Source organism: Polyergus mexicanus, unplaced genomic scaffold (genome assembly GCF_030449975.1).
Source record: "Polyergus mexicanus isolate NDT 795.1 unplaced genomic scaffold, iyPolMexi1.0 SCAF_25, whole genome shotgun sequence".
Classification (NCBI taxonomy): Eukaryota; Metazoa; Arthropoda; class Insecta; order Hymenoptera; family Formicidae; genus Polyergus; species Polyergus mexicanus.
The window spans coordinates 3,676,757-3,701,532 of NW_027223345.1; the positions used below are offsets into that span (position 1 = coordinate 3,676,757).

Below are 24,776 nucleotides of genomic sequence, written 5' to 3' on the forward strand. Positions count from 1 at the left end.
AGCAAATTATATGTTGATTGTGCATTAAATAGAGTAAGAATCGTTTTTACAGATATATAACAATGTTTATTAATTGTTAAGTGAAAAGCGATACGAGTTATCCATCGTATATGTATATAATATGTTTTTATTATAAAAATATTTGCGTACTTATTCGTATAAAATCTATATTATTAAATCTATATTGCAATTTAAGAACAAAAATTTCCAGTTTGAAAACAAAAAGTTTATTTTCGTTAAACATAGTGATCCCGATTTCGAGAAGAAATAACGTTACCATTTTACTTCTCTCGGCTAGCACCCAAAACGACCGAAAAATGCATAGAAAAGTATAAATTATTTATACTGATCCCTTTTTAATTTACTTTACGTTATTACGCAATTAGAAAAATTTCCTGCACTCTATGCGTGCTCAACACAGAAATTAAATAATCAGATAAAAATAGACACGTGCATTCTAATTAATCTAATTGCATTCTAATTAAATTCACTTAAAAGGATTACACCAATGCATTAAAAAAGCTATTATTTGTAAAATATTTTTTATTAATTTCTTTATTAAAAAGTTTTCCAAATAAATTCTTGTATTTACCGTATTTATTTATATAAAATTTATTTACCCAAGACTTGTTTTGTTTAAATAAAATGATAACAATTTCAAATTCTAAAACAATTCTCTTAGATATCAATATTTAACATTTTTCTTATATAACAAATGAGAAATACTAATAAATAAGAATATTTTTAAAGCGTAAAAGATAAAACAAAATTAATACTTTTTTTTTTATATTAGAGCAAAATCAAAAGTATCTTTTGTGTATGTGTATGTTTGATATTTTTTTCCTAAATATAATGTTACAAAAGCGTACTGATTTATATTTAAAACTGTGAACGGATAGATGTGTGTAACATAATATTGAACTTCATATTTGAAAGCACTTGCAAAATCGAACCTAAAAAAAGGAATATTGATATTAATTTACACTTGTTATAAAAAGTGATTTTTACGGTGATCATATATCTTCGAAATGGTTACAGCGAAAGTGTCGACATTTCACGGAGCTATCTCTCCAGATACACGATTCTCCTCTCTCCATTTCGCGGTTCTATCGGAATTTCAAGCATTACGCGTTCGCTTTCGGAGTGAGTTCCCTTTTTTTGTGACAGTAAGTGAAACTGCGGGTATGTCACACGCTTGTCTAATTAGTGAAATGCGAGCACAGAACAAAGGAGTAGAGTACACTTGGATCTTGGAATACATATTCTCAAGGATAAATATAAGTTCCTTTAGAAGATGAGTTATAAGACTATGAAGAAACTTCTTCCGAAAGCTATAAATTAAATAAAAGATAAAACTTTTATAAAGAAATGGTATGAAGAGAGATATGTGATATACTGGGTGGCCCATTTTAATCCATCCAGTCGAATATCTCATAAACCAAGCCCGGAAGAGAAAAATGTTTCAAACAAAAGTTGCGTGGCTTCAAGGGGGCCATAAGATGGTGACAATGATTTGACCTTGGGAAATCATTTGAAGGTCATGTGAAGGTCAACTTTAAAATCTTAAATGGAAATCCCCATTTTTTATTTAGTATTCTTGTAGCTGACATCGAGAGCTTTCCAAAACACTATAACAAAGTATTTTTTTATTAAGTACTTTTTGAGTTATGGATTATATCTATCTCATATCTAAATCACAAATTTGAAGAAGAACAATGCGCGGAAGAGATTTATAGAAAGTGTGTGCGGCATTCTGGAATCTATAGCTTGTAATAGCGGAAATTGAAACAATTTAAGGACCTATATATCTGCATGAAAGGTAGGATAAGCTTTGTAAGGTAAGCTTCCCGCATCGTAATCGCTTTTCCATTGAGGAAAAAGGTCAAGGTGTAAGATACAAATAATCGTAAAAATATCTCCTACACCCTGTTCTTTGATAGGATATCGAATGCTTTTAATGCTTCGAATAGAAGGCATCTCATGAAAGATGTAATTTAATCTGTAAGTGAATTGTATGACCACTATACTCATCAAAGCTTTTACAACTCGCGCGCGATACAATTTAAGAAATTTAAAATAGGATTCCTTTTATAATTTTATCTGCATATCTTAATGTAAATATGTGCGTATTTTGATATGTATTTTATATACATGTATGTATATAGGGATATGTGTTTTTTTTTTTAATATTTTTTATATTACACGTCACACAAAATTATTAATAAAATTCTGTCTTATATATAAATTTTGCAAATTATAAATTATTTAAAGTAAGCTTGAAATATCTTATTCGCAAAAATTACAAATTCTATCTGCTTACACTTTTAGTCGGTTGGAATATAAATGATTCTTCAAAAGAAGATTTTCATGTATACCGGGTGTCCCATTTTAATCTCCTCAGGCAAATATCTCAAAAACCAAGCCCGGAAGAGAAAAATGTTTCAGACAAAAGTTGTTTGGTTTCGAGAGGGCCATAAGATAGTACCATTGGTTTGACCTTGAAGAGTCATTTGAAGGTCACGTGAAGGTCAACTTTATAAAATCTTACATGGAAACCCCCATTTTTTAATTAGTATTCTTGTAGCTTGCCTCGAGAGCTTTCCAAAACACTATAACAAAGTATTTTTTTATTAAGTACCGTTTGAGTTATTTTATATTTTAATCTGACATATTTTGATATAAAAAATTAAATATCTCGTAAAATATTTAGTTTTTGATAATCTTACCGTAATACTTCTATGTACAGAATAATGAGACAAATCAATTAGTATAAAAAAAAATTGTTTTTAAGAAAATTATTTACAATGTATTTTTTTAAACAATTATTTGTTTTTTTTTTGGCACTAATTAATTTGTCTTATTATTCTGTACATAGAAGTATTACGGTAAAATTATCGAAAACTGAATATTTCACGAAATATTTTATTTTTTATATCAAAATATGTCAGATTAAAATATAAAATAACTCAAAAAATACTTAATGAAAAAATAGTTTATTATAGTGTTTTGGAAAGCTCTCGATGTCAGCTACAAGAATACTAAATAAAAAATGGGGGTTTCCATTTAAGATTTTAAAGTTGACCTTCACATGACCTTCAAATGATTTCCCAAGGTCAAATCATTGTCACCATCTTATGGCCCCCTTGAAGCCACGCAACTTTTGTTTGAAACATTTTTCTCTTCCGGGCTTGGTTTATGAGATATTCGACTGGATGGATTAAAATGGGACACCCTGTATATGCATATATTGTACATATACATATGCTATTTTTAATTTAAAACATCGTATATTTAATGACTCGGACACTAACCGGTTATAACGGAAAATCTCCAATGATCTTCAATCCATCTTTTTCAGTAAGAATGCTATTACTGAGCGAGAAATTGATAACCGATAGATAATACAATGATTAATTTGATAAATAAAATGTATATCCCCTTCTTCACAACATAATAAATAACAACATGTAAGCATCTCTAAAACTTTCAGAATTATGTTCTCATATTATATTATAAATCGAATAATTTCATTATCATTATAATTTATGAGTTACTCATTTTATATTTTTATTATTTTTTTATAGCATGTATAAAAAGGTCTTAAAATTATTGGAAAATATTTGGAACAAATTGGAAATAAAACGAATTAATATACAAAATCACCAAAATATTAATATGCAATATTGCATATTAATATTTTGGTGATTTTGTATATTTATTCGTGAAAGCTGATTTAATAGGCAAATCAGCTTTCAACTTTAATACACTGGAAACAGATTGTGTCCAAAGCCGCAGACTCTTAATTAGAGTGTTAGTTCCATCTATTCGAGTCTCAATTTTCGAGTTAATGAAAAGGAATGGGCTCTCTTATCTTCAGTAAGACGTGGGAGCCCCAAGATCTTTTCGTATAGATTTTTTTCGTGCGTGATGAGAAGCAGCCTTGACTTTTCACATTTGTGTTTCTTTCCCTGTTTCCTTCTTCCTCCGCATTTTTAAAGCGTTTTTTTTTACAATTTTTTACGATTCCTTTTTTATTATGATTTTATGGAGAATAAAATTATTTAAAAATATTATATATATATATTTCGAATAAATTAAATATATTTCGCTTTCAAAACCGTGCGAATGATTTTATATGACAAACTTTTTCGTATCAAATAATAGATAAAAGAACAATCACTGATCGGTATTGACGACAAAATCAATATGACGATTAATCATATTGAAAAGAGCGCACAATACTGCATCCAAAAGAAAATAACAAAATCTCTTAAGTTTCATTAGCTCTTTTTTATCAAATTTTATAAATATCGTAAAAGAGTTCGGAATTTTTATATCAAAATAAATGTGTCGCTCTAAAGAAAACCGATCAATAAATTTTCTGTTTGAAGATCAATTCACACGAAACACTGTAACATAAATCTTCAAGAAGATCGATTGTTAACGTAATATTTTCATTACATTCTCTAACACGAGAAAATTTGAAGGAAAATTGGATCAAACATTACTCGAAGAGATCAATATTAAGTACTGATGTATAAACACACAATAGCCGTCGACAGTTACGTATACATTGTGTAATTTATCTTTCTATATAATCTATTTAAATACTGTCAGCATTTTCTATATAATATATGAAAATAATACACAAGAGTCATATAAGCAATGTTTATAATGATACCGTTACTTCTCTCTTTTTCAAAATCAATTCTTTAACTGAAAAACTCTTCAAAATGTCACATTTTTCTATTTTCTCAATATTATAAACTATTTCTACGTTATATCTTATTATATCTTATTTTATATTACTAAAAAATATCTTGTAAAAAAGTTCAGTTATATTAAAGTCACACAAAAAAGTGATAATTATATTACATATTAGATGTACAACTTTGCTTCCGCCGTTTTCCTATAGATGGCTTTAGCGGTAAGTAGTGGTCGAAATAAATAGATCATAGACGTCATGCAATAAACTTGAGCATCTGTCAACATAACCCCATAGAAACATTAGTCGATTTGTGTCTGCGTCATAAAGTTATTCTCGATTGAAAAGGTCAGTTTACGAGCCAAATTCTCGTCATTTGCGGGAGGTTTTAATTTTCTGCTTCAATATGAAGAAATCTGCGGCTGAGGCTCATCGAATGCTCTCAAATACTTATGGTGAAGCCGCTATTAGTGAAAGAACGTGTCGTGAGTGGTTTCAACGCTTCAAGAACGGTGATTTTCACGTCGAAGACCGGCATAGCGGTGGAAGAGAGAAGGTTTTCGAAGATGCAGAATTGGAAGCATTACTTAATGAAGACTCGAGTTAAAGTCAAAAAGAATTGTCACGATCATTGGGAGTGACTCAACAAGCAATAATCAGTTTTTTACAATAAAGCCTCGAGTTTCGGAAAAAAAACGGCGGAAGCAAAGTTGTATACCTAATAGAAACTTTGAACTGAAAAATAAATTGCGAGTTACATGAAGATTTATATTGTATGAATCTCAAATTCTCATCACGATGGCGGATTTTTCAGTGCCAAAACCAGTGTACGATTGCATCGAACAACGTAAGCTGCTCGACGAATCATATTTCATTGTGCATTTGGCAGTGAAACATGCCAATAAATTGGTTTTTTTGGCAATTCTTTGTCTATAAAGGTCACGTGTATAAACACGCTAAAAAGAAAAGTTATTATTCGCTAAGCAGAATATATGATCGTAAATAAAAGTTTTAATTAGACAAAATTTTCATTAGTCACAATGTTGTTAACTTATGCGAGAATACATCACATTATGTCCGAATACATTAGAATCTACGTCAGAGGATGATACTAAATACAGTGATATTTCCTGGCAAATACTAGAGTAGATTGGAATATGTCAAAACTCGTCATGTCGAAACAGATTTTACCAAAATATTCTATAGAGTATATGTGTGTGTATGTATACAGTTTCATAAGCGAAAATTATCTCAAGTATTAAATGGAACATTTTTTCACAACTAGTATATAAAAACAATTTGTTAACAATTGTCTTAATATCTTTTTGATATATCACTCTTTCCTTGTAAATCTATTACATTTAAGTATATTAATATATATAATTTAGTTAAAAATATCATGATAAAATCAAGTTCTCAACAAATATACCATATTAGAACATATGAGGATTCATAAAAATTATAAAGTACGTATATCGACTCTCATGTATTTATGGATTTTTCAAGAGTTTTATTAATAAAATCTTAATTTATTTCTAATAATAAATGTGAGGTTTGGCATGATCATTCGTCTCGGAGCGTGCAAAAATAAAACATTTGTATTTCATAATAATATTGTATAGTACATTTGATGATGCGAAAAGACAAACGTAATCTCTTGCAGCGTATTACGTTCTCGTGCACAGAACGAGCGTAGTATATGTGAAACACGAACATGGAGAAATGAAGAATTATAGTTCAGACACACTCGAAGATATTTCGAGGGAGAAATGCGGTATATCTTAATAAATTGTGTTCTAAGAAGTATGAGCAACATTCCCGCTATTCTCCATTTACATACATCCTCCGAGTGCACCACGCGATATAACACTTAACATGATAATACTGTAAAAACCATAAAAGTGCAAAAGAGAATTGTTTACTCTAAATTAAATAAGAAGATCCATTATAAATTTCTAATTAAACCTAAACTAATTAAAAAGTATTTTATGTCTCATGCAATCATTTATAAGATTATATAGGAAAAGTAAAAATGCTTTTTAAGGGAAAACAAAGCATTATAAATAAATTTTTCGCTATACATTACTTAACTTTTATCTTTACATTATATCCAATTATTATACCTTAATAATTCATTTATATTTAAAACCCGCTTTAGATGATGTATAATTCGCTACAAAATTAAGAGTTCTATTTATATTCTAATGTATCTTAATATGTGTTTTATACATGTGCGCGTACATTTTATTTTTTTTTAAACTATTTTTTATATTATATGCTACATAAAATTATAAATAAAATTCTCTCCTGTATTTTGTCGCGAATTATAAATCGTCTAAAACTATAGAAGTCTTTAGAAAATTAGACATTACTTATTTGTTTTATGATAAGTTGTATGATAAAAAGATACGTTTCTATCTAGAATTGCCAAAAGCAAAATTCAAATTATAATTACAAAAAAAAAAACAAGAATATACGTCAAATCTAATCGAATACATCGATTAGAACAAAATTATATTATCATCATAAATCTTTAAAACGCGACACAACGATAAATTGTATTGAAAATAAAATAAATAAATGGCAATCTTGAGTATAAGTGCATGCACATATACGCCCAATATTGACATAAATTGTTAGCTTTAAAGAAACCAAGTCGATGAATGAGACATGAAAATAGTAATACGTATATTTAATCACGAAAAGTGCAAATATTAAGGAATGGAATCCTATGATTCATGAATTAACAGACACATGTTGGATTCATATTTCTAGCAAATTTACGCTACGAAATCGTCTTTAGAACAAAATGAACTCTCATATAATTTCATCGCGCGTTTAAATGCATGAGCTGTTTTTTTTTTTTTTCCGGAAATCCGAAAACAATTAAAAATAGATGATTTGATATTAATTCTTCATCTTCCTTATTTTTTTAGTACATTAACAAGTATCTCGTTTTTAAATCGTTATAATTGCTTTATACTCAATTAATTTAAATAACAAAATAATTATTATATCTAATACCTAAACATACACACATATACATCACACATACACATAGTAACGAATACTACACACACACATAAAATTTCTTTCTCACTCTCTCTTTCTCTCTCTCTCTCTCTCTCATGTACTATCTTTAATATTTATTCAACGAACTTTAAAAATAAGATGTCGAAATGTGTACCTGGAATGTTGTGCGAAAAATAATTCTCCTACGTCGAATATAACTCGTTTTTAACTGATCAAAGCGCAAAATACAGAATACAATTATAGGATTGCAGTAAAAGAAAGTTATTGGACATCTGATCTCGTTTCATTAAATATTCATCGAAGTCCGTGATCTTCAGAATCGCTCGTAATTGACGAGATCAAAGATTAAATATGTCGAATTCAATTATGTTCTCTTTTTGTCATTAAAATTGTTATTAAAATTAAATGTCCGTGAAGCTAGCATATCGTGGAAGATCATTAAATAATTAAGAGTTCTGGCTTTATTTTCAATAGTTCTAGAGTTCTTGATAGTTTAAACAAATAGTTCTGGCGATTAAACCGAAAAAAATGCCACAGGACAAACTGATATGCCAACTTCACGCAGCATATCACTTTGTCCTACGACATTTTCCTTATCAATAATTGTTCAAATTTAAAAGATTTATAGTTCTACATGAATTCTAAGAAGAGTTCTGCCTTCTAAAAGTAAAATATATTCATTAAAATAAAATAAAACAATTTTTTACCCGAAAACTTGTATTTTCCAGTATAGAGATGATATGCTGGCCGTATTTCGAGAGTTCTGATTATTATAAAATAGTTCTCGTGTAGTTCTTGGCATGTACATCGCTTTTCCAAAGAGTTCTGATGAAGAAAATAATTAGAAAATTTTTTAAACAATTATTTTATCCGAACAACTCGTATTTTCGAGTCTAGAGATGATATGCTGGCCGTATTTCGAGAGTTCTGATTATTATAAAATAGTTCTCGTGTAGTTCTTGGCATGTACATTGCTTTTCCAAAGAGTTCTGATGAAGAAAATAATTAGAAAATTTTTTAAACAATTATTTTATCCGAACAACTCGTATTTTCGAGTCTAGAGATGATATGCTGGCCGTATTTCGAGTGTTCTGCTTATTATGAAGTAGTTCTCGTGTAGTTTTGGGCATAGGGTAGGAAAAAATTATGCATATGAGCTTACTCTTGCATAGTTTTATATTGTTGGATTCTCTACAAGTTTGTTTATTCGATACTCGATATTGTCGCATAATCACGGATAATATCGTGTTACAAAATTGTTTAAAATAGAGAGAAATGTGATATATCTATAAAATTGTATATTTAAATTTACAGAGTTTTGATTAAAGTCGCCATTAAATTTATTACTTAAATATTTGCTCACGGTTGACAAAATTTATTATTTTAAATCGGATCTATATAGTAAGGGACGATTCTTTATCCGTAGCTTTCATGTAAATGCACACGGGAGAAAATAAAACGTGCCAGATTTATACTCGACCAATTCTTACCTTAAAATAAAATAAAATTCTTGTCGTAATATTTAATCAAATACATAGTGTAAAAGCGTAGAAATCAGATTTGTTCAAGTTTACAATATTTTCATTCGAACGTATTGGTAAATTCATTAAATGTACGCAATTCGAAACAAAAATAATATTGACTGGAAATATTGAGAATAATTTTTATAAAAAAAGAATTTTATATGTGATCCTACCTTAATATGAAAGAATATTTCTATAAAATTATATTTCGATAATGCATAATTAAAAAAAAAAATGTATTTTTATAAATCAATTTTACTTTAACAAAAATCTACTTAGACAATTAATTATTATTGATGTTAACAATTAAAATACTGTGAATACTATCTTCTAATCAAATTTATATCCCATCTTGTTATAAATAAGAAATTTTGAAAAGTAACATCTAATTTTTCTTATATCTCATTAAATATTAAATTATTGAATAAATCACTGTAATACACATAAATAATGGCAATATATTCACCACTTAAACATGGATTATACATTTACAATCGCGTTAAAAAAGGCGACAAAAAATTTCTTTACAATACGCATATATCATAATCCTTCCAAATCGATATACATGAGCCTTGAATAAACATATCGCGTAGTTATAACTTTAGAGTATACTACATATAAATAAAAATTCTAGATATCATGTTCAAGGATTGTGATAAAGCGCGCAGTGCGATGGGGTACGCGAAATCAACCGCGTATCGCGAAATCACATCCGCTTCTGCGTAAATATATATCAAGAATAAACGAAAGCAATTGTAACTATCGCCGAGTTAAATGAAAAATAATATCTCAACCCATGCGAAACATATATAATTTGTGTAATTATTAGTATGATGGATTAGACTACGAAATATTTCTAAAATATCTTAATATAAAATTTCTTTTTCCAAATTTATTAAAAAAAGATTTATTAGAAGATTGGTAGAAAACATGATATATATACAGGGTGTTAGAAAAGTCTGGAAACGGTCAAATATTTCGAAAACGAAACTTTTCTGAGGAAAATGTTTCAAACCAAAGTTGTAGAGCTCTAAGTGGCGTATTATATAATAATATTAGTATGACCTTGAATAGCACCGTCAAGGTTATATAAAAATCACTTTGAATTTTTTTAATGGAACCCCTATTTTTCATTACATATTCTTGTAGCTTATCTCGAGAGAGCTTTCCAAAACACTATAGTAAAGTATTTTTTTATTAAGTACTTCTTAAGTTATTTTATATTTTATCTGACACATTTTGATATAAAAAATTAAATATCTCGTAAAATATTTAGTTTTCGATAATGTTACCGTAATACTTTTATGTACAGAATAATGAGACAAATCAATTAGTATGAAAAATAATTGTTTTTAAGACAATTATTTACAATGTATTTTTTTAAACAATTTTTTTTTTTTGCACTTAATATTTAAAACGAGTTTTGCGGTTATTTTCATATGTAATAAAGAGAGCAGACCTCACCCATTCCCAACTGTTTCCTATACCTTTCACATTATTATCTCGTATTATACGTATCTCTCGTATACGAGAGATTTTCGTAAATAGCATCTTTAAGAAACAGCAAGTTACACTTGATTAGCCAAGAAGGATGGCGAAAGAAATAGAAGCGAAATGCGAGTTAATAGAATGGGATATAGAATCTTGGAGAATAGAGAAACGGAATTAAACTTGGTGCGATACAATTCAGGATAATACTCGGAATAGAGCGGAGTCCAATATGATGCTGAATGAAAATACGACGGAAACTCTTCCGAGTGAGCCATTCATTATTCGCGTTCTCTGAGATGGCGAACTTGGCATAATCATATGTCTGCAACGTTTTAATGATACCAGAAGTGGCGCACATAATAACAAAAAAATAAATAAATAAATAAATAAATAAATGATGATTGAGTACATACACGAAATAAAATTTGATAATATTCCTTTTTTTGATAATAACCCCGCAAATACCGCGTAGAAAATCTATAGAGGAGTCTATATATCTGATAATAAAGAAAGCACGAGAATGTGTAATAAGGTGTATTGAAAAATTCAAGATATACGCCGGAACTTGTAGCATTCTTGATAACGCGGTTGATGACATTTCGAAACGTAAAATATAAAAATAATACAATATATCTCTCAAAATATTTTTTGAATTATAGGCCGATAAGAGAAAATGTGAATCGCGATTATGCAAAAATGCAGGCGCGCAATATTTCTTATTGCAAATATATTTATATATATGACGATCTCTATATTTATGATGATCTTAAAAATAAATAGAAATTTGTGTATCTCGCATAATATTGCGCTAATTAGTTTTATTAGTAATTTTATTTTTGTTTTTTTTTCACCCTAATTTTATTGTTACGCGTATATAACAAAAATTTTTCAACAATTCTTTATAATTACTACTCTATTAAAAAGATGCAAATTACTGCTTGTTTTTTCCGTCAGTGACATCCAGCATCGAATCTTCTATTTAAATATATCGGATGTCACTGACGGAAAAAACAAGCAGTAATTTGCATATTATTAATAGAATAGTAATTATAAGGAATTGTTGAAAAATTATTCTATCGACTATAGGATGATTACAAAATTATTATAGAAAAATTTAAGATATATTTTTCAGAAAGAATTACCATATAAATACAATAAAGAGGATGCAATTTCAAGCAGAATATCTTTAATAGAAAGAAATTAATTCATTGAAATTCTCGACGTGATAAGATATTATATAATTTGTAAATACATTCAATGATATATGATACTGTCGTCAATATATTATCATAATATTATCATTACTTATTAGAAAAATTAATATTATATAAGATTCTCTTAATTTTTCCTCTAAAGTGACAAATTGAAAAGTTTTTGTAACAACCTTTCAAATGTCAAATGTGCGCGAACGAACGACACGTCTCGCTCTGTCCACCTGTCACCTACGTGACATGATGAGCTGGACGCAGACTCGGGTCAATATAGAAGGTAGTTAAAAGGAAACAGATCATAGACTTACCGAACATCGCCGGGCCCAGGTGTCACGATGCTCGCGGATATTTTCGACGTGGTGTCCCCGACGTAATCGTGCGTCCCAAAACCTTCACCGTTGTCATACGTTGATACAGGTCGTAGCCGGGAGATGAACATCAGCGGACTCTTGATGCTCAATCACGCACGCATACGTACACGTACTCGCACGCACACGCGGCGGCAGTCAACCGCGCGACACACTATCATAGGAGAAATAAGAAAAGAAAACGGGGAAGACGAGGACAGACGGGTATAAGCGACATATCCAAAACAAATTCCCACCTTCACAGTCATGCACAAACACACACACACACAGACACACACATAAATACGCACGCACTCACGCAGGGATACAAACAGAACACCTGACGCAAAGACGATGCGCTCGCGGCGGGGGAGACAGTGAGGGAGAAAAGGGGAAGGTAAAAAAAAAGAGAGAAACAGACAACCGTATACAGATATAGTGAGTACGATTAACAGAGAGGGAAGATATGTAGGCACATACATTGTGTATAAACGTACACAATACGGAAGCGGCGCAACGCGGCGTCGTGCGTTATGAAGTGACAGGAGTCGGCGGGACTCGACGCAGAGGCATCGTCGCGCGCCCCGAACCTTCTTACACCGGCGAACACCGGTTAAATGTTGCGCGATGCGACGAATATATACGCGAATACATCGTATGCGGAACCGTGCGCGCGACAGCGAGGAGGAAATCGCGATCGACGATTCGCGATGTCGCGCTTTCCTGACACAAATCGACCGATCGGCCGTAAAACTCGACCGATGTTTTCACACGTCGTTCTACTAACCTATGCGTCGCACGTCGACCGTAAGTCGCAGTTGCTTGCTCAGCGAGTTAAAAACATTTCCGCGACACTGACTTGTGCGGCTATCACGACGGCTGCCATATTGGATTCCCCATTCCCACGATCGCCAAGGATCAGGCGCGTACGAGAGCGACGCCACGCGGCGAGAGTTGGCGCGATTGTGTCGCCGCCATCTTGCGACGTCGCATGTTGACCAATATGCGTTGATCGATCAGTAACGATGGATAAGTCCTAGGATGGCCAAGACACCGACGAGATAAGTTGGCGCTAAAAGTTTATATTTTTTAATAATTAATAGCTCAAACGATTGCTCCTTAATTGCTTCGCCAGAATCCACAATTGCTCCCCTTTTAAAATTAATAGTTTTTGAAATATTTACAAAAAACGTAAAATTTATTATTTTCACTCAAAAACATATTTCCAATAGGTTTTTGCAACTATATCCAGCATGAAACGATTGTTCCTTAATTGCTCCATATTGCTCCATCATTATTTTCATGATTTATTGCATTTTTTATCGAAAATTAACAAATTAATCATTTTCCAAGCGACGCCGTCACCACCTATCGGCATCCTATCGGAACTATATGGCTCAGCAGCCAACGGCGAGAATATTCAAAAATAATATAACAGCTCTATTGTTTATAACTACATCTAACTACTACTCAAAGAATTTAATCAACGTTTCTTATTGATTTTTTGATAGAATAATTGCACCTCGCTTGCTCTATGATGATATTCGCGATCGCTCCACTTGTATAATTAATCTTTTTATGATATATTAGCAAAAAAAATCAATCATTTTCTTGTAAAAACATATTTTCCTTAGTCTACTGCAAATATATCCAACATAAAACGATTGCTCTTTAATTGCTTCATATTTAAGATCATCTTAAGCCCGTATCAGACTACGCATTGAAGATTGAGATTCAAGATTGAAATTTTGGTCAATCAGAACAAAGAAATTTTAATCCTTTTTGTTCTCAAAAATTGAATTAGTCAAATTCCAATCTTTAATCTTTAATCTTTCATTTTCAATGCGTAGTCTGATATCTCCTCTTACAACTTTTGCATGAAACATTTTTTACGAAGATGCGTTGTTTCCTCGAAAAACTGCTGATACGGGCGCTCTGTTACACCCTGTATCCGGCATCGCATCACCTGTAGTGTGCGCCGCTGCACGCTTCACAGCACGCGACTAAAGATCGGCGCTGATTAGCCAGACTTTACTCAATAATAACTCTTTTATTAAGTGTTATAGAAAAAAAATGGTAAAGGACTTTTCTTCCCGATTTTATTTGCTTTACCTACACACGACCGGTGATGCGATTGACGCCGGACAGTCTATATATATATACATATCAATTATAATTGTTATAAATATAAATATAATATAAGATAGAAGAAAAAGGGAAAAAAAAGAAATATAATCCATTAAATTTAATTTTTCTTTAAATTAAAATTTTTTCTATGAATAAATTAAAATTTTAAATTTAAAACTGTGAACATTTTCTAACCCAATCTCTTTCCTGTTATTCGAAATCGTACAAGATTCCGTTTCGAGTAATAAGAATTCAGTTCCTTTACTGAAAAGGGGACCGCCGAGCGAACGGCCTATCGATAGCGTAAAAGCAACTCTTCCGCTCGTTGACCTATCTGTATGCCCTAGCCCTAGACCTAGACTGTTCATTCGACTCTAAGGCACGCATCGTCTAGCGGTCTAGCGTTTGTCTAGAGATAAGTATGTTACGCCCTCTCGCTGACTCTCCATCATTCATTTGAATTTGGACGTAACAAATACATCTAATAAGATTGTAATAATCAAACCAAAAACTAACAACTTGTGGTATTTCAGGAAACGTAAAAATCACGCACTTTAATTATGATATTATTAACCATATTATTCAGATTTTGCAATAAAATATTACAAAATTTTATTCTATACAAATACTGTTGACTATCTAATAGAATCGCTGATACGATGATCAATTGAAACATTACTAAAATGGAATTGCAAATCTCATTAAGCAGATTCATATACTAGTAAAATAAATCTATGCAAACTGACAATAAAAATCTAAGGCTTATATTCAAAGCCATTTTCGAGCTAAAAAGCGTATTAATAATAAGAGTTTATTAGAAATAAAGAAAAATGCGAGCAATATAAAATTTTATTCTTTTCATTTAACATGTTTTTGAAATATTAAAAATTTAACGTAATAAAAATATAAAGATCCGAAACTAATAAAATATAAGAGAAAAAAATTACATATAAAAGTAATGAAAGAATTAATTACAATAGAAATAAAACATATTTAACGTAAAGTATACACATACTCAGACGTTAGATCATTTTATTGTACAAAACATTTTCATTAATTTCTTACATTCATGCGATATCTATGTTAGTTCTGAACGATTATTCGCGGCTGATCGGGATAAATTTTAAAAAAACCGGATGAGAAGGACGAATTACGATATCGGTCTTTAATCGAATATCCTTTAAATAATCTACGGGCTTCAAGTAAAAATTATGCACCAAAGAAGCCATCATAGCTTTCAACTCTAGCATAGCGAATCGTTGACCTAAAAGATCAGTCTTATCAAAATTATGAACACAAAGAGAAAAGAAAATCGCGAGTAATTCACCTATGCAATTCCTCGATCCTGCGCTGAATGGTAGATAGGAATAAAGATGACGATCCCCTATCCTCTCGGGCAAAAATCTATCCGGATCAAATATTTCTGGATTTGACCAAAAATTTGGATCTCGGTGAACTCCATAAAAATTAAGATGTAAGTTTGTTCCAGCAGGTATAATATATGAGTCTGAAAAGCGTATTTTAAAATTACAAAATATAAAAATTTATGAAATTAAGAGTTCTTTTGAGAGATAACATGAACATAATTACGTAATTTTACATCCTGCTCAAGTCTTCGTATTATAGAAGGCGCGGTGGTATATAAGCGTAGCGTTTCCTTTAAACATCTGTCTAAATATGATAAATTTTGCAACAATTTCATAGTAAATTTCCCTCCATTCTCTTGCATCACGGTATCGATTTCAACCCTCACACGTTCCTGTGTCATCGATAATAATTAAAGTGTATTTCTCAATATTTTGTTTTTATATGCATAGATATAAATAAATTTTTAATAAATAAATGAAAAAATATATTGCAACAAAAGTGTATATCTGTTCTACTTTCAATAATAATCGCAATTTCAATGATATATCGCAATATACTGAAAAAAGATACCTGGACATCTTTGTGTTCAGCTAATAGTAACAAAGTAAAGGTCATGGTCATCGCTGTAGTATCGTGACCCTGTAATCATTGTCATATCATCATATCGTCAAACGTGCTTAGATGAAGTATACAAAAAATTTAAAGAAAGATTACAGATATATACCCCAAACATAAAAGTCTCGACTTCTTCTTTGATATCCAAATCAGTTAAAAAATTATCTCGAGATGCCGCTATTAAGAGATCCAATAGGGCTAGTCGCTTTTTTTTAACTAGAAATAAAAAAAAATACATTAGGGTCAATCTTATTTTTTGCATATCGTGCTTTAATTATATAACATTGTTTCTGTTTAAAAAATTTAGATTTTCCATACGTATTGGAAATAATAATGATTTAATTTTACAGCAGATATATATCATATATTGCATTATTACATGTGATTATGTGTTTAGTATAAATATTACAGATATAATTTAAAATATTAAATTGCTTAATCGAATTAAAATAGAAGTTGTGATCTCTTACATACTTCCAAATACTTGGACATCGTCTATTCCCGTTTCTTCGTCATTTTCAAGAGTCTTCAAATATTGATCATTTGTGCGTTTGTGATAAAGTTTTCTTTCCGCGATGATCTAGACACGAGTATGATATTAAACTTTTTAAATGATTTTTTGCATTAAATAACAATAGCACATCGTACTATATTATAAATATTAATAGCATAATGTATTATCACGTAATCTTACAGTACGAAGATTACAAAATTTATTGTAATTTTATATACAAGATAGGATTTAGCGGATTTAAAATAACATAATTTATAACATACTTTTTCCGTAAAACCATGCAATATTTTCAAGACCTTCTTTTGCTTTCTTCCTTGTGGCGATAATGAGAATAACCAATCGTTATAAAACCAAGGCCTGTATGCTCTAAACCATAATTAAATAAAACTATATAATTTCAATAATGATGTAATTTTGTAAAAAAAACCTTATTTAAAGTCATTATAAACTATTACAGTAATTTTTAAGATAATTGTCTCGCGACAGTACAATCCAAAATTTTTATACTCTAAGTCTACGCGTTAAAACTTAAAATATTGGATTACCTATTACTCATTATTACCAATTGTAAACTTTTGGACATTCTATACGCTATTACCAAGTCAACACTAGAAATGTTCACGAGCATCATTTGTCTTTGTTTAACTTTTGATGAACAAGGATAAAGTGATACCGTGGTCTTTTTGTTATTGTGTTTCTAGAACTAAACGGTTAGGTTAGGTTATTTTTTTTTTCTAATGTTCTTAAAGTGTCCTTTTTATTCGTTTGTGGCCTATATATTCGTTTTTTATCACTTTCTTGTTGTTCTAATGATTAAAATTAGAAATACGAGATATTCGTAAGCTTTGTGTATGCAATACATGTAAAAAGTGTAATCTTTGATAGCAATTATCTTAGGTTCGGGATGGTCGATTGATTTTAAATTGTATAAACATGTAAATACTACATTTATTAACGTATAGTTAAATTTTCGAATTTTTCTTATTAATTGCGAGTTACGAAACAACTACCTTAAGTAATCTCATTAATTGTAAAGAATATAGATAAAAAAATTAATTTAGAATTATGTATATTACAAAAAAAAATGTTTAGAATCTTCTAAAAATATATTTTTGTTTTAACTCTATAGATTTTTTGATCAAACATAATTTCTCTTCAGATTTTATATTGCACAATTTATTTTACTTAATATTTCAATATTATAACATTTACAATATTTTCAATATTTTAAAGATCGAAACAATTTTTATTTTAAAATAAAACATTTAACGAAGCACGTACAATAGATTTTGATCCCTAATCGTGGCTTAAAACAAATCGACGTCTTAAATCTCAAACTAATTGTTCACCTTTACATGATTATTCAATATTTAATTTGTTATAAACAAAATATATATATATATATATATATATATATATATATATATATATAGAAAATATACATATATTACACATAATCAAAACTTAAAGAATTGTAAATATATTTACCTATAAAATATCAGTTCGATTATGTCGTGAGCCGCATTCCGATATTGTTGCTGGAACTCATTGAGTTTTTGCAGAGAGACGCCCATTGCAGTTTCTGCAAGTGCATGTATTATATAAGATCGGATATACAGTCAAAAATATTAATTACAACTGAATATTTCATAAGTAGCTTTGAGTATAAAAAAATCACATATTATCTATCTTTTCTGCAGCGTCGATACTTTCTATGGGAACAAATTATTTTCTTGTCTTAAGCTATGATATCATTTAGAATGAAATCCCTGTACATAATATAAAACAATAAGAACTTTACAGAAACTTTACCGCATATGGCATTTAGCGTATGTTCACTAATGAATGGTACTAAATCTTTTACAACTGCCCCTCCGACATCTTTCAAAGATTTTGTCATACAATCGCCCTCGTTGATCAAGATATCAGCAAATTGATCCAATATCTTGAAATGGAAAGCAGGTGTTAATATCTTTCGTCGCGTATGCCATTTAGCGCCTAAAACAAAACCAAAATAACGCAAATTGATGAGATAAAATAATATTACCTAAGATTACTCTCCCTCTTGGTTTAATGTTTATTAAGAAATTTTCAAATAATATTATAATCTTAAATTAATTTTTCTTAACAATACAGTTTTTTTAATAAGTTTTTAAACTTTCTTCTCATAAAATTTTTTATAAAAACAGTTGCAAGTATAAACTTGAATTTAATAATTATTTTGCAATTAAAACTTTATGGAATGGCACTCAAAAACAAATTATAATTTATTAAATGTTACGTGATGGTATTCAATTTAATTGAAAACCTTCTTTAAGGGGAGAAATCGGTGTAACGGCTAAAGAAAAGACTATCTTTAAGGGTTTTTTTCTGGTAAACTATTGGGTTTTTTTTTTTTTTTTTTTTTTCAAATCGCATTCTTAACATCACAAAGTATATATTTTGAACTATCTTTTGTGAAATTTTCGTTAAAAAATATTAATATTTATAGCTACAATAGCCAATAGTGTGAAATATTAAAAAAAAAATCAGGCGCACGCGTAGCGGACCAACGAAAGCTCCGAAACAAGAAAAAAAAAATATTTTCTTAAAATATAAGACAAGAGCTTCAGTTGCACGTATGGATTAAAAAAAAAAAATAATAATTTGTTACAAAATGGCGGACTTTTGAAAAAAAAAGTTTCAAAATCCGTGAGATATTGATCTAACTTGTTTTTTAACATTATAAAAAAACAAATTATTCAATCAAAAATTCCATACATGCAACTGAAGCTATTGTCTTATATTTTAAGAAAATACTTGTTTTTTTTTTGTTTTTTTTTTCAGAGCTTTCGTTGCTCCGTTACGCGTACGCCCGTTCTTATCTTAAGACGGCTCACACTATTGGCTATTATAGCTATAAATATTAATATTTTTTAACGAAAATTTCAAAGGATAGATCAAATTATGTACTTTGTGAGATGTTAATAACGCGATTTAAAAAGAAACAATTATTTACCAGAAAAAGGTCCTTAAAAATAGCCTTTTTTTAGTCGTCACACTGATTTCTCCCCTTAATTGAAACATCTATAAATTACTTCGATTTACTTGAGAATATAGGGGAAAGTAGGGTAAAACCGGGTACTTTTTTTTTTATTTGTCATCCTACAAAAAATTTGAAAGTAAAAAAAATTTTGCCGATCGTTAGTAGTCTTTAGTGAATCTTAAACTATGAGAAAATAAGGCCAGTTGCTGAAAAAAAAAAATTTTAGTTACCAAGAACAACAAGATTTTATGGAGAAGTCAAAGTACCCGGTTTTGTCCTACCGATAGGGTCAAACTCAAAAATAGTACTCATTTGAAAATATGCAAAACACGGTGTAATTACAAAATCTAGATTTATTTTAATCAAAATACAATATATAGACGTATTCTATTGACAAAAATTACAAATAAAGATGTCCTCTTGTTCGACATTGCTGCAGAACTTATTTATTTAACTTTTTAACTTTAGGGGTCTCAAAAATATATATATATATTTTTTTTTTGGTGGTTTCTTTTTCTAAGTGTTAGTTTTTGTTTCCAATTGTTTTTTTGTAGGCAGGCAAAGTCAAGATAACAGTTCTTTCTCTTCTTATCATATGAGATGTATAAGTACCCGGTTTTGCCCCAACACAAGTAACAAATACGGCGGTTGTATATTCCGGCGTATAAAGTGCTGATCAAAACTAATATGATATATATTCTCTAATATGTACAGAATGCAATGCTGCATTCACCAAAACAGATGCTCTATATAGAAAAAGTGCACGACGATTCGATTCTTACCTCGATATCGATTTTTTTGGGGGCTAAAAACTTTGAATTTCTATTAAAAAAGAAATATCGCGTACACAGGGGTACGGTTTGTTTTAAAATAATGATGGCGCCAATCTACAACTAATAACACAAATTAGCCATAAATACCAGCACTTATTACGAAAAAATAGGGTAGGCGGGTCAAACGGATACCCGTTTGACCCGCCTACCCGGTTTTACCCAACTTTCCCCTATGTGTATCACGGCGAAATTATCTCTCAATATAATTTCAATTGCAAATTTCTTTTAAATTTATTATTTTTTACAACGAGAAGAAGTTATTTAAGAGCTCATCGTTAAAAATAATATTCAAATCTAATTTTGTAATATTTTATTTAATTTTCTCTCTCTATGATGGAGACAAATTAAAAACAAATTGTGATTAGTAAAGTATACGTACGCTTATATGTATATTAATATCATTATGCTACCTGTGCTGCAGAAAAGACCTGTGCCCACCCAGGGATGAAACAAGCTATATCGACGAGTTGTTTTGATGTGCTTAGTGCTGTTTAATATCATCTGAGATTATCGAAAACATGTTAAGAGAGAAACATTAATTTATTATATCACTCAATCTTAGATACACAAATAATTTATTAATTATATCTCAAATTTCTATCTAGTCTCAATTGAATATATATATATATATATACTAGGTGGCCCATTTTAATCCATCCAGTCGAATATCTCAAAAACCAAGCCCGGAAGAAAAAAATGTTTTAGACAAAAGTTGTGTGGCTTCAAGAGGGCCATAAGATGGTGACAATGATTTAACCTTGGAAAATCATTTGAAGGTCATGTGAAGGTCAACTTTAAAATCTTAAATAGAAACCCCCATTTTTTATTTAGTATTCTTGTAGCTGACATCGAGAGCTTTCCAAAACACTATAATAAAGTATTTTTTTATTCAGTACTTTTTGAGTTATTTTATATTTTAATCTGACATATTTTGATATGAAAAATAAAATATTTCGTAAAATATTCAGTTTTCGATAATTTTACCGTAATGCTTCTATGTACAGAATAATAAGACAAATTAATTAGTGCCAAAAAAAAACAAATAATTGTTCAAAAAAATACATTGTTTTTGAGATATTCGACTGGATGGATTAAAATGGGCCACCCAGTATTATATATTCAATTGAGACTAGATAGAAATTTATATATATATATATTCAAATCAGTATTTTCTCTATTCATCTTTTTAAGGAACCGTTTTTTACGAGCAAAAATCTTCTTGTGAAACGCAAGATTTTTCAATCTGATTAAATTGCAATGTCTATAGAAAATTGAATTTTTTTTATTACCTCTAGATCATCTGGATGACGGATAGACACAATACATGTGAAGAACATCCATACTTTACAAATGGGATAATACTTATCAGATAGGCTACAAAGCAGTTTCCATTGTTCTTCTGAAAAATATATTATAAATATCGATACCAAAATTTTGGTGATTAATTTTATTGTTTTTTTTTTTTATTGCATCTTTACTCAGATATGTTGAAAATAGATAAATAATAATTATGATAATGATTTGCAATTGAATATTGCCGAGAGAAGAATTAAAATAATAATTTGCTCGCGGATACTTTTGATAGGTATATACAATACGTTCCAGAGCACAAGATTTTATGAATTTAACTTTTGCTTGTGTGCATGGATGACAGATCGTCATCCATGTCCGCCCCTATGCGGGGGACTCCACTATCAAAAAAACTAGACATATAGATTTGTGTTAAACCTCGCCTTGCGTGGAGTAGCAATTGTGAGAAAGTATACGATTCTGAAGCATACTAGCAGTAACATAAAAACAACTGTAAATGTAAACAAAAGAAATTCTTAACAAAAATATACTGACAGTGACGCAAATGTAAACAGAAAAACATAAACACGCAAGTAAGATATAGTGAAAAGATCATAGAAATAAATGCGAAAATTATGATACTTTAAAATCGCATATCTCTGAAACCAGAAGAGAGCGCCATAAAATTCAAAATGCGTATTACTTAGGAATGTGCTCTCTATGATATATGTAAAAATGAAAACAATCCGTAAGTTGTAAGTTAATCCGAACATTTACCAAAATTTTTTATACTTGCCTGCTGAAACATAAAATTGAAATACATTGCCAGTAATTGAATTGCCCAGTGGTCCTGGTATAATATTAATGAATCGTCTGTTTCTTCCATAATGTATGTAATAATAATATACCAATAAACTAAACATGAGTAATAATAACATTATAATGATAAACATCGTTTCTTGGTGTGATGTTCTTGATCGCTTAATTAAGGTTGATCTTCTTCAGCTTACTGTTTTTGACTAATTCTTGAATACACGTTATTGTTGATAAAAGTTGATTTTATGATAAGTTAGTAATAGATGTACGAGTAAACCGCTTGAGACCGTTAGAAGATTGCTGCCAAGTCGAATTTTCTAGAAAGATCCTTCTCCTCCTTTTATGCCTAGAATAAAGAAGTTATGTTTTCAAATAATAAGCACGTTTTATATTCCTTTATCTGCGCTACCAACAGTTACAAAAGTTTAATCTTGCTTCATAAAATTAACGGGGAATAGAAAGTTATTGACAATTTTATAAACAAAAAATGCGACCTTTTTTATATTTTCTCAAATATCTCGAAAACCAATCAAAATAGGGTAACAAACTATACGTATCTTTTTTATAGAGCGTAAAATTATCTACAATAATGATCCGAACAACATTTATCGTCATGTCAGTCGTACAGCTTGCACGCGCCGTCAAACTCCGGAACTCGGATGCCGAAAACTCTCGACTACGTCGTTTTTTTGATGTTGCGCAGTTGATCTTTTTCTGTCATTTAAAATAGAATTAAAAATCCCCCAAAAATCACACATTATCCGAGAACTTCAAAGAATATTTTTCATGGTGCAACCGATTTTTTAGACCTTTTTTTGTTTACTTTGTAGCTATGTAAATAAAAAAAATTTTATTTTTCGGAGTAATCTTAGTGTTTTGCCATTTTCGCGTCTTAGAATTCATTTGAGACGAATCTTATCATATGCATCTTCTTGTGGGCGAAATTTGCAACAAAGAAGGACCCTTGAATTTTTTTTGTATGACAAACGCCGGTTTTTTTATTGACGCGCGAAATTGTCCAATATTGCGCAGAGGTCGGATAACGCTTGTTTTAAACTGAAATAATTATTTTCCATTAACATTCACTCATTGATTTTTTGCATTATTATTGATCCATAAATTATTGCAAAGCCTCTTTCAACACATCCTCTCATTTTTACTTATTTATTAACAAATTTAAAAAAGATGTATATTTGTATATATTTTATAGATATGAATAAATTTTCTTTAAACATTTTTCAAGTTAATATGTTCTCCCCATGAGGCGACGAGTACAACGAATATAATATTATGTTTTTGGAATTGTTTATGACAATTTTTAAATAAATAATTTGTTAATATTGTTAATAAGTAAAAATGAGAGAGGATGTGTTGAAAATGGCTTTGCAATAATTTATGGATCAATAACAAAGCAAAAAATTAAGTGATTGTTAATGGAAAATAATTATTTCAATATATTAGGTGTACAACTTTGCTTCCGCCGTTTTCCTATAGATGGCTTTAGCGGTAAGTAGTGGTCGAAATGAATGGATTATAGACGTCATGCAATAAACTTGGGCATCTGTCAACATAACCCCATAGAAACATCAGTCGATTTGTGTCTGCATCATAAAGTTATTCTCGATTGAAAATGTCAGTTTACGAGCCAAATTCTCGTCATTTGCGGGAGGTTTTAATTTTTTGCTTCAATATGAAGAAATCTGCGGCTGAGGCTCATCGAATGCTCTCAAATACTTATGGTGAAGCCGCTATTAGTGAAAGAACGTGTCGCGAGTGGTTTCAACGCTTCAAGAACGGTGATTTTCTCGTCGAAGACCGGCATAGCGGTGGAAGAGAGAAGGTTTTCGAAGATGCAGAATTGGAGGCATTACTTAATGA

At 30.0% G+C, this 24,776-nt stretch overlaps 3 protein-coding genes across 4 annotated transcripts in view; all 3 read right to left on the reverse strand.

Moving 5' to 3' along the window:
• Positions 1-12,801, reverse strand: part of LOC138943107 (neuronal calcium sensor 2) — a 166,475-nt gene extending 153,674 nt beyond the window's left edge. The window contains exon 1 of the mRNA XM_070313636.1: positions 12,272-12,801. The gene's annotated coding sequence lies outside the window, so the exon portion shown is untranslated. The remainder of the gene's footprint in view (positions 1-12,271) is intronic.
• The window catches only part of Nca (neurocalcin homolog), a 199,552-nt gene extending 186,350 nt beyond the window's left edge, over positions 1-13,202 (reverse strand). Inside the window, exon 1 of one of the 2 annotated variants that reach the window (XM_070313632.1) lies at positions 13,098-13,202. The gene's annotated coding sequence lies outside the window, so the exon portion shown is untranslated. Of the gene's footprint in view, positions 1-12,807; positions 13,077-13,097 lie in introns of those variants that run through there. The other variant, XM_070313633.1, reaches the window with a different exon arrangement.
• A 2,332-nt stretch (positions 13,203-15,534) lies between these two features.
• LOC138943111 (cytochrome P450 4C1-like) lies at positions 15,535-23,035 on the reverse strand. The gene is made up of 12 exons (XM_070313642.1): positions 22,879-23,035; positions 22,082-22,191; positions 21,203-21,293; positions 18,747-18,932; positions 18,423-18,516; positions 17,198-17,300; positions 16,895-17,000; positions 16,530-16,636; positions 16,376-16,444; positions 16,028-16,196; positions 15,765-15,944; positions 15,535-15,701 (listed from the first exon to the last, which is right to left on the reverse strand). The coding sequence occupies exons 1-12, from the start codon at positions 23,033-23,035 to the stop codon at positions 15,535-15,537; spliced, it is 1,539 nt and encodes a 512-aa protein (XP_070169743.1).
• Between the last annotated feature and the right edge of the window lie 1,741 nt (positions 23,036-24,776).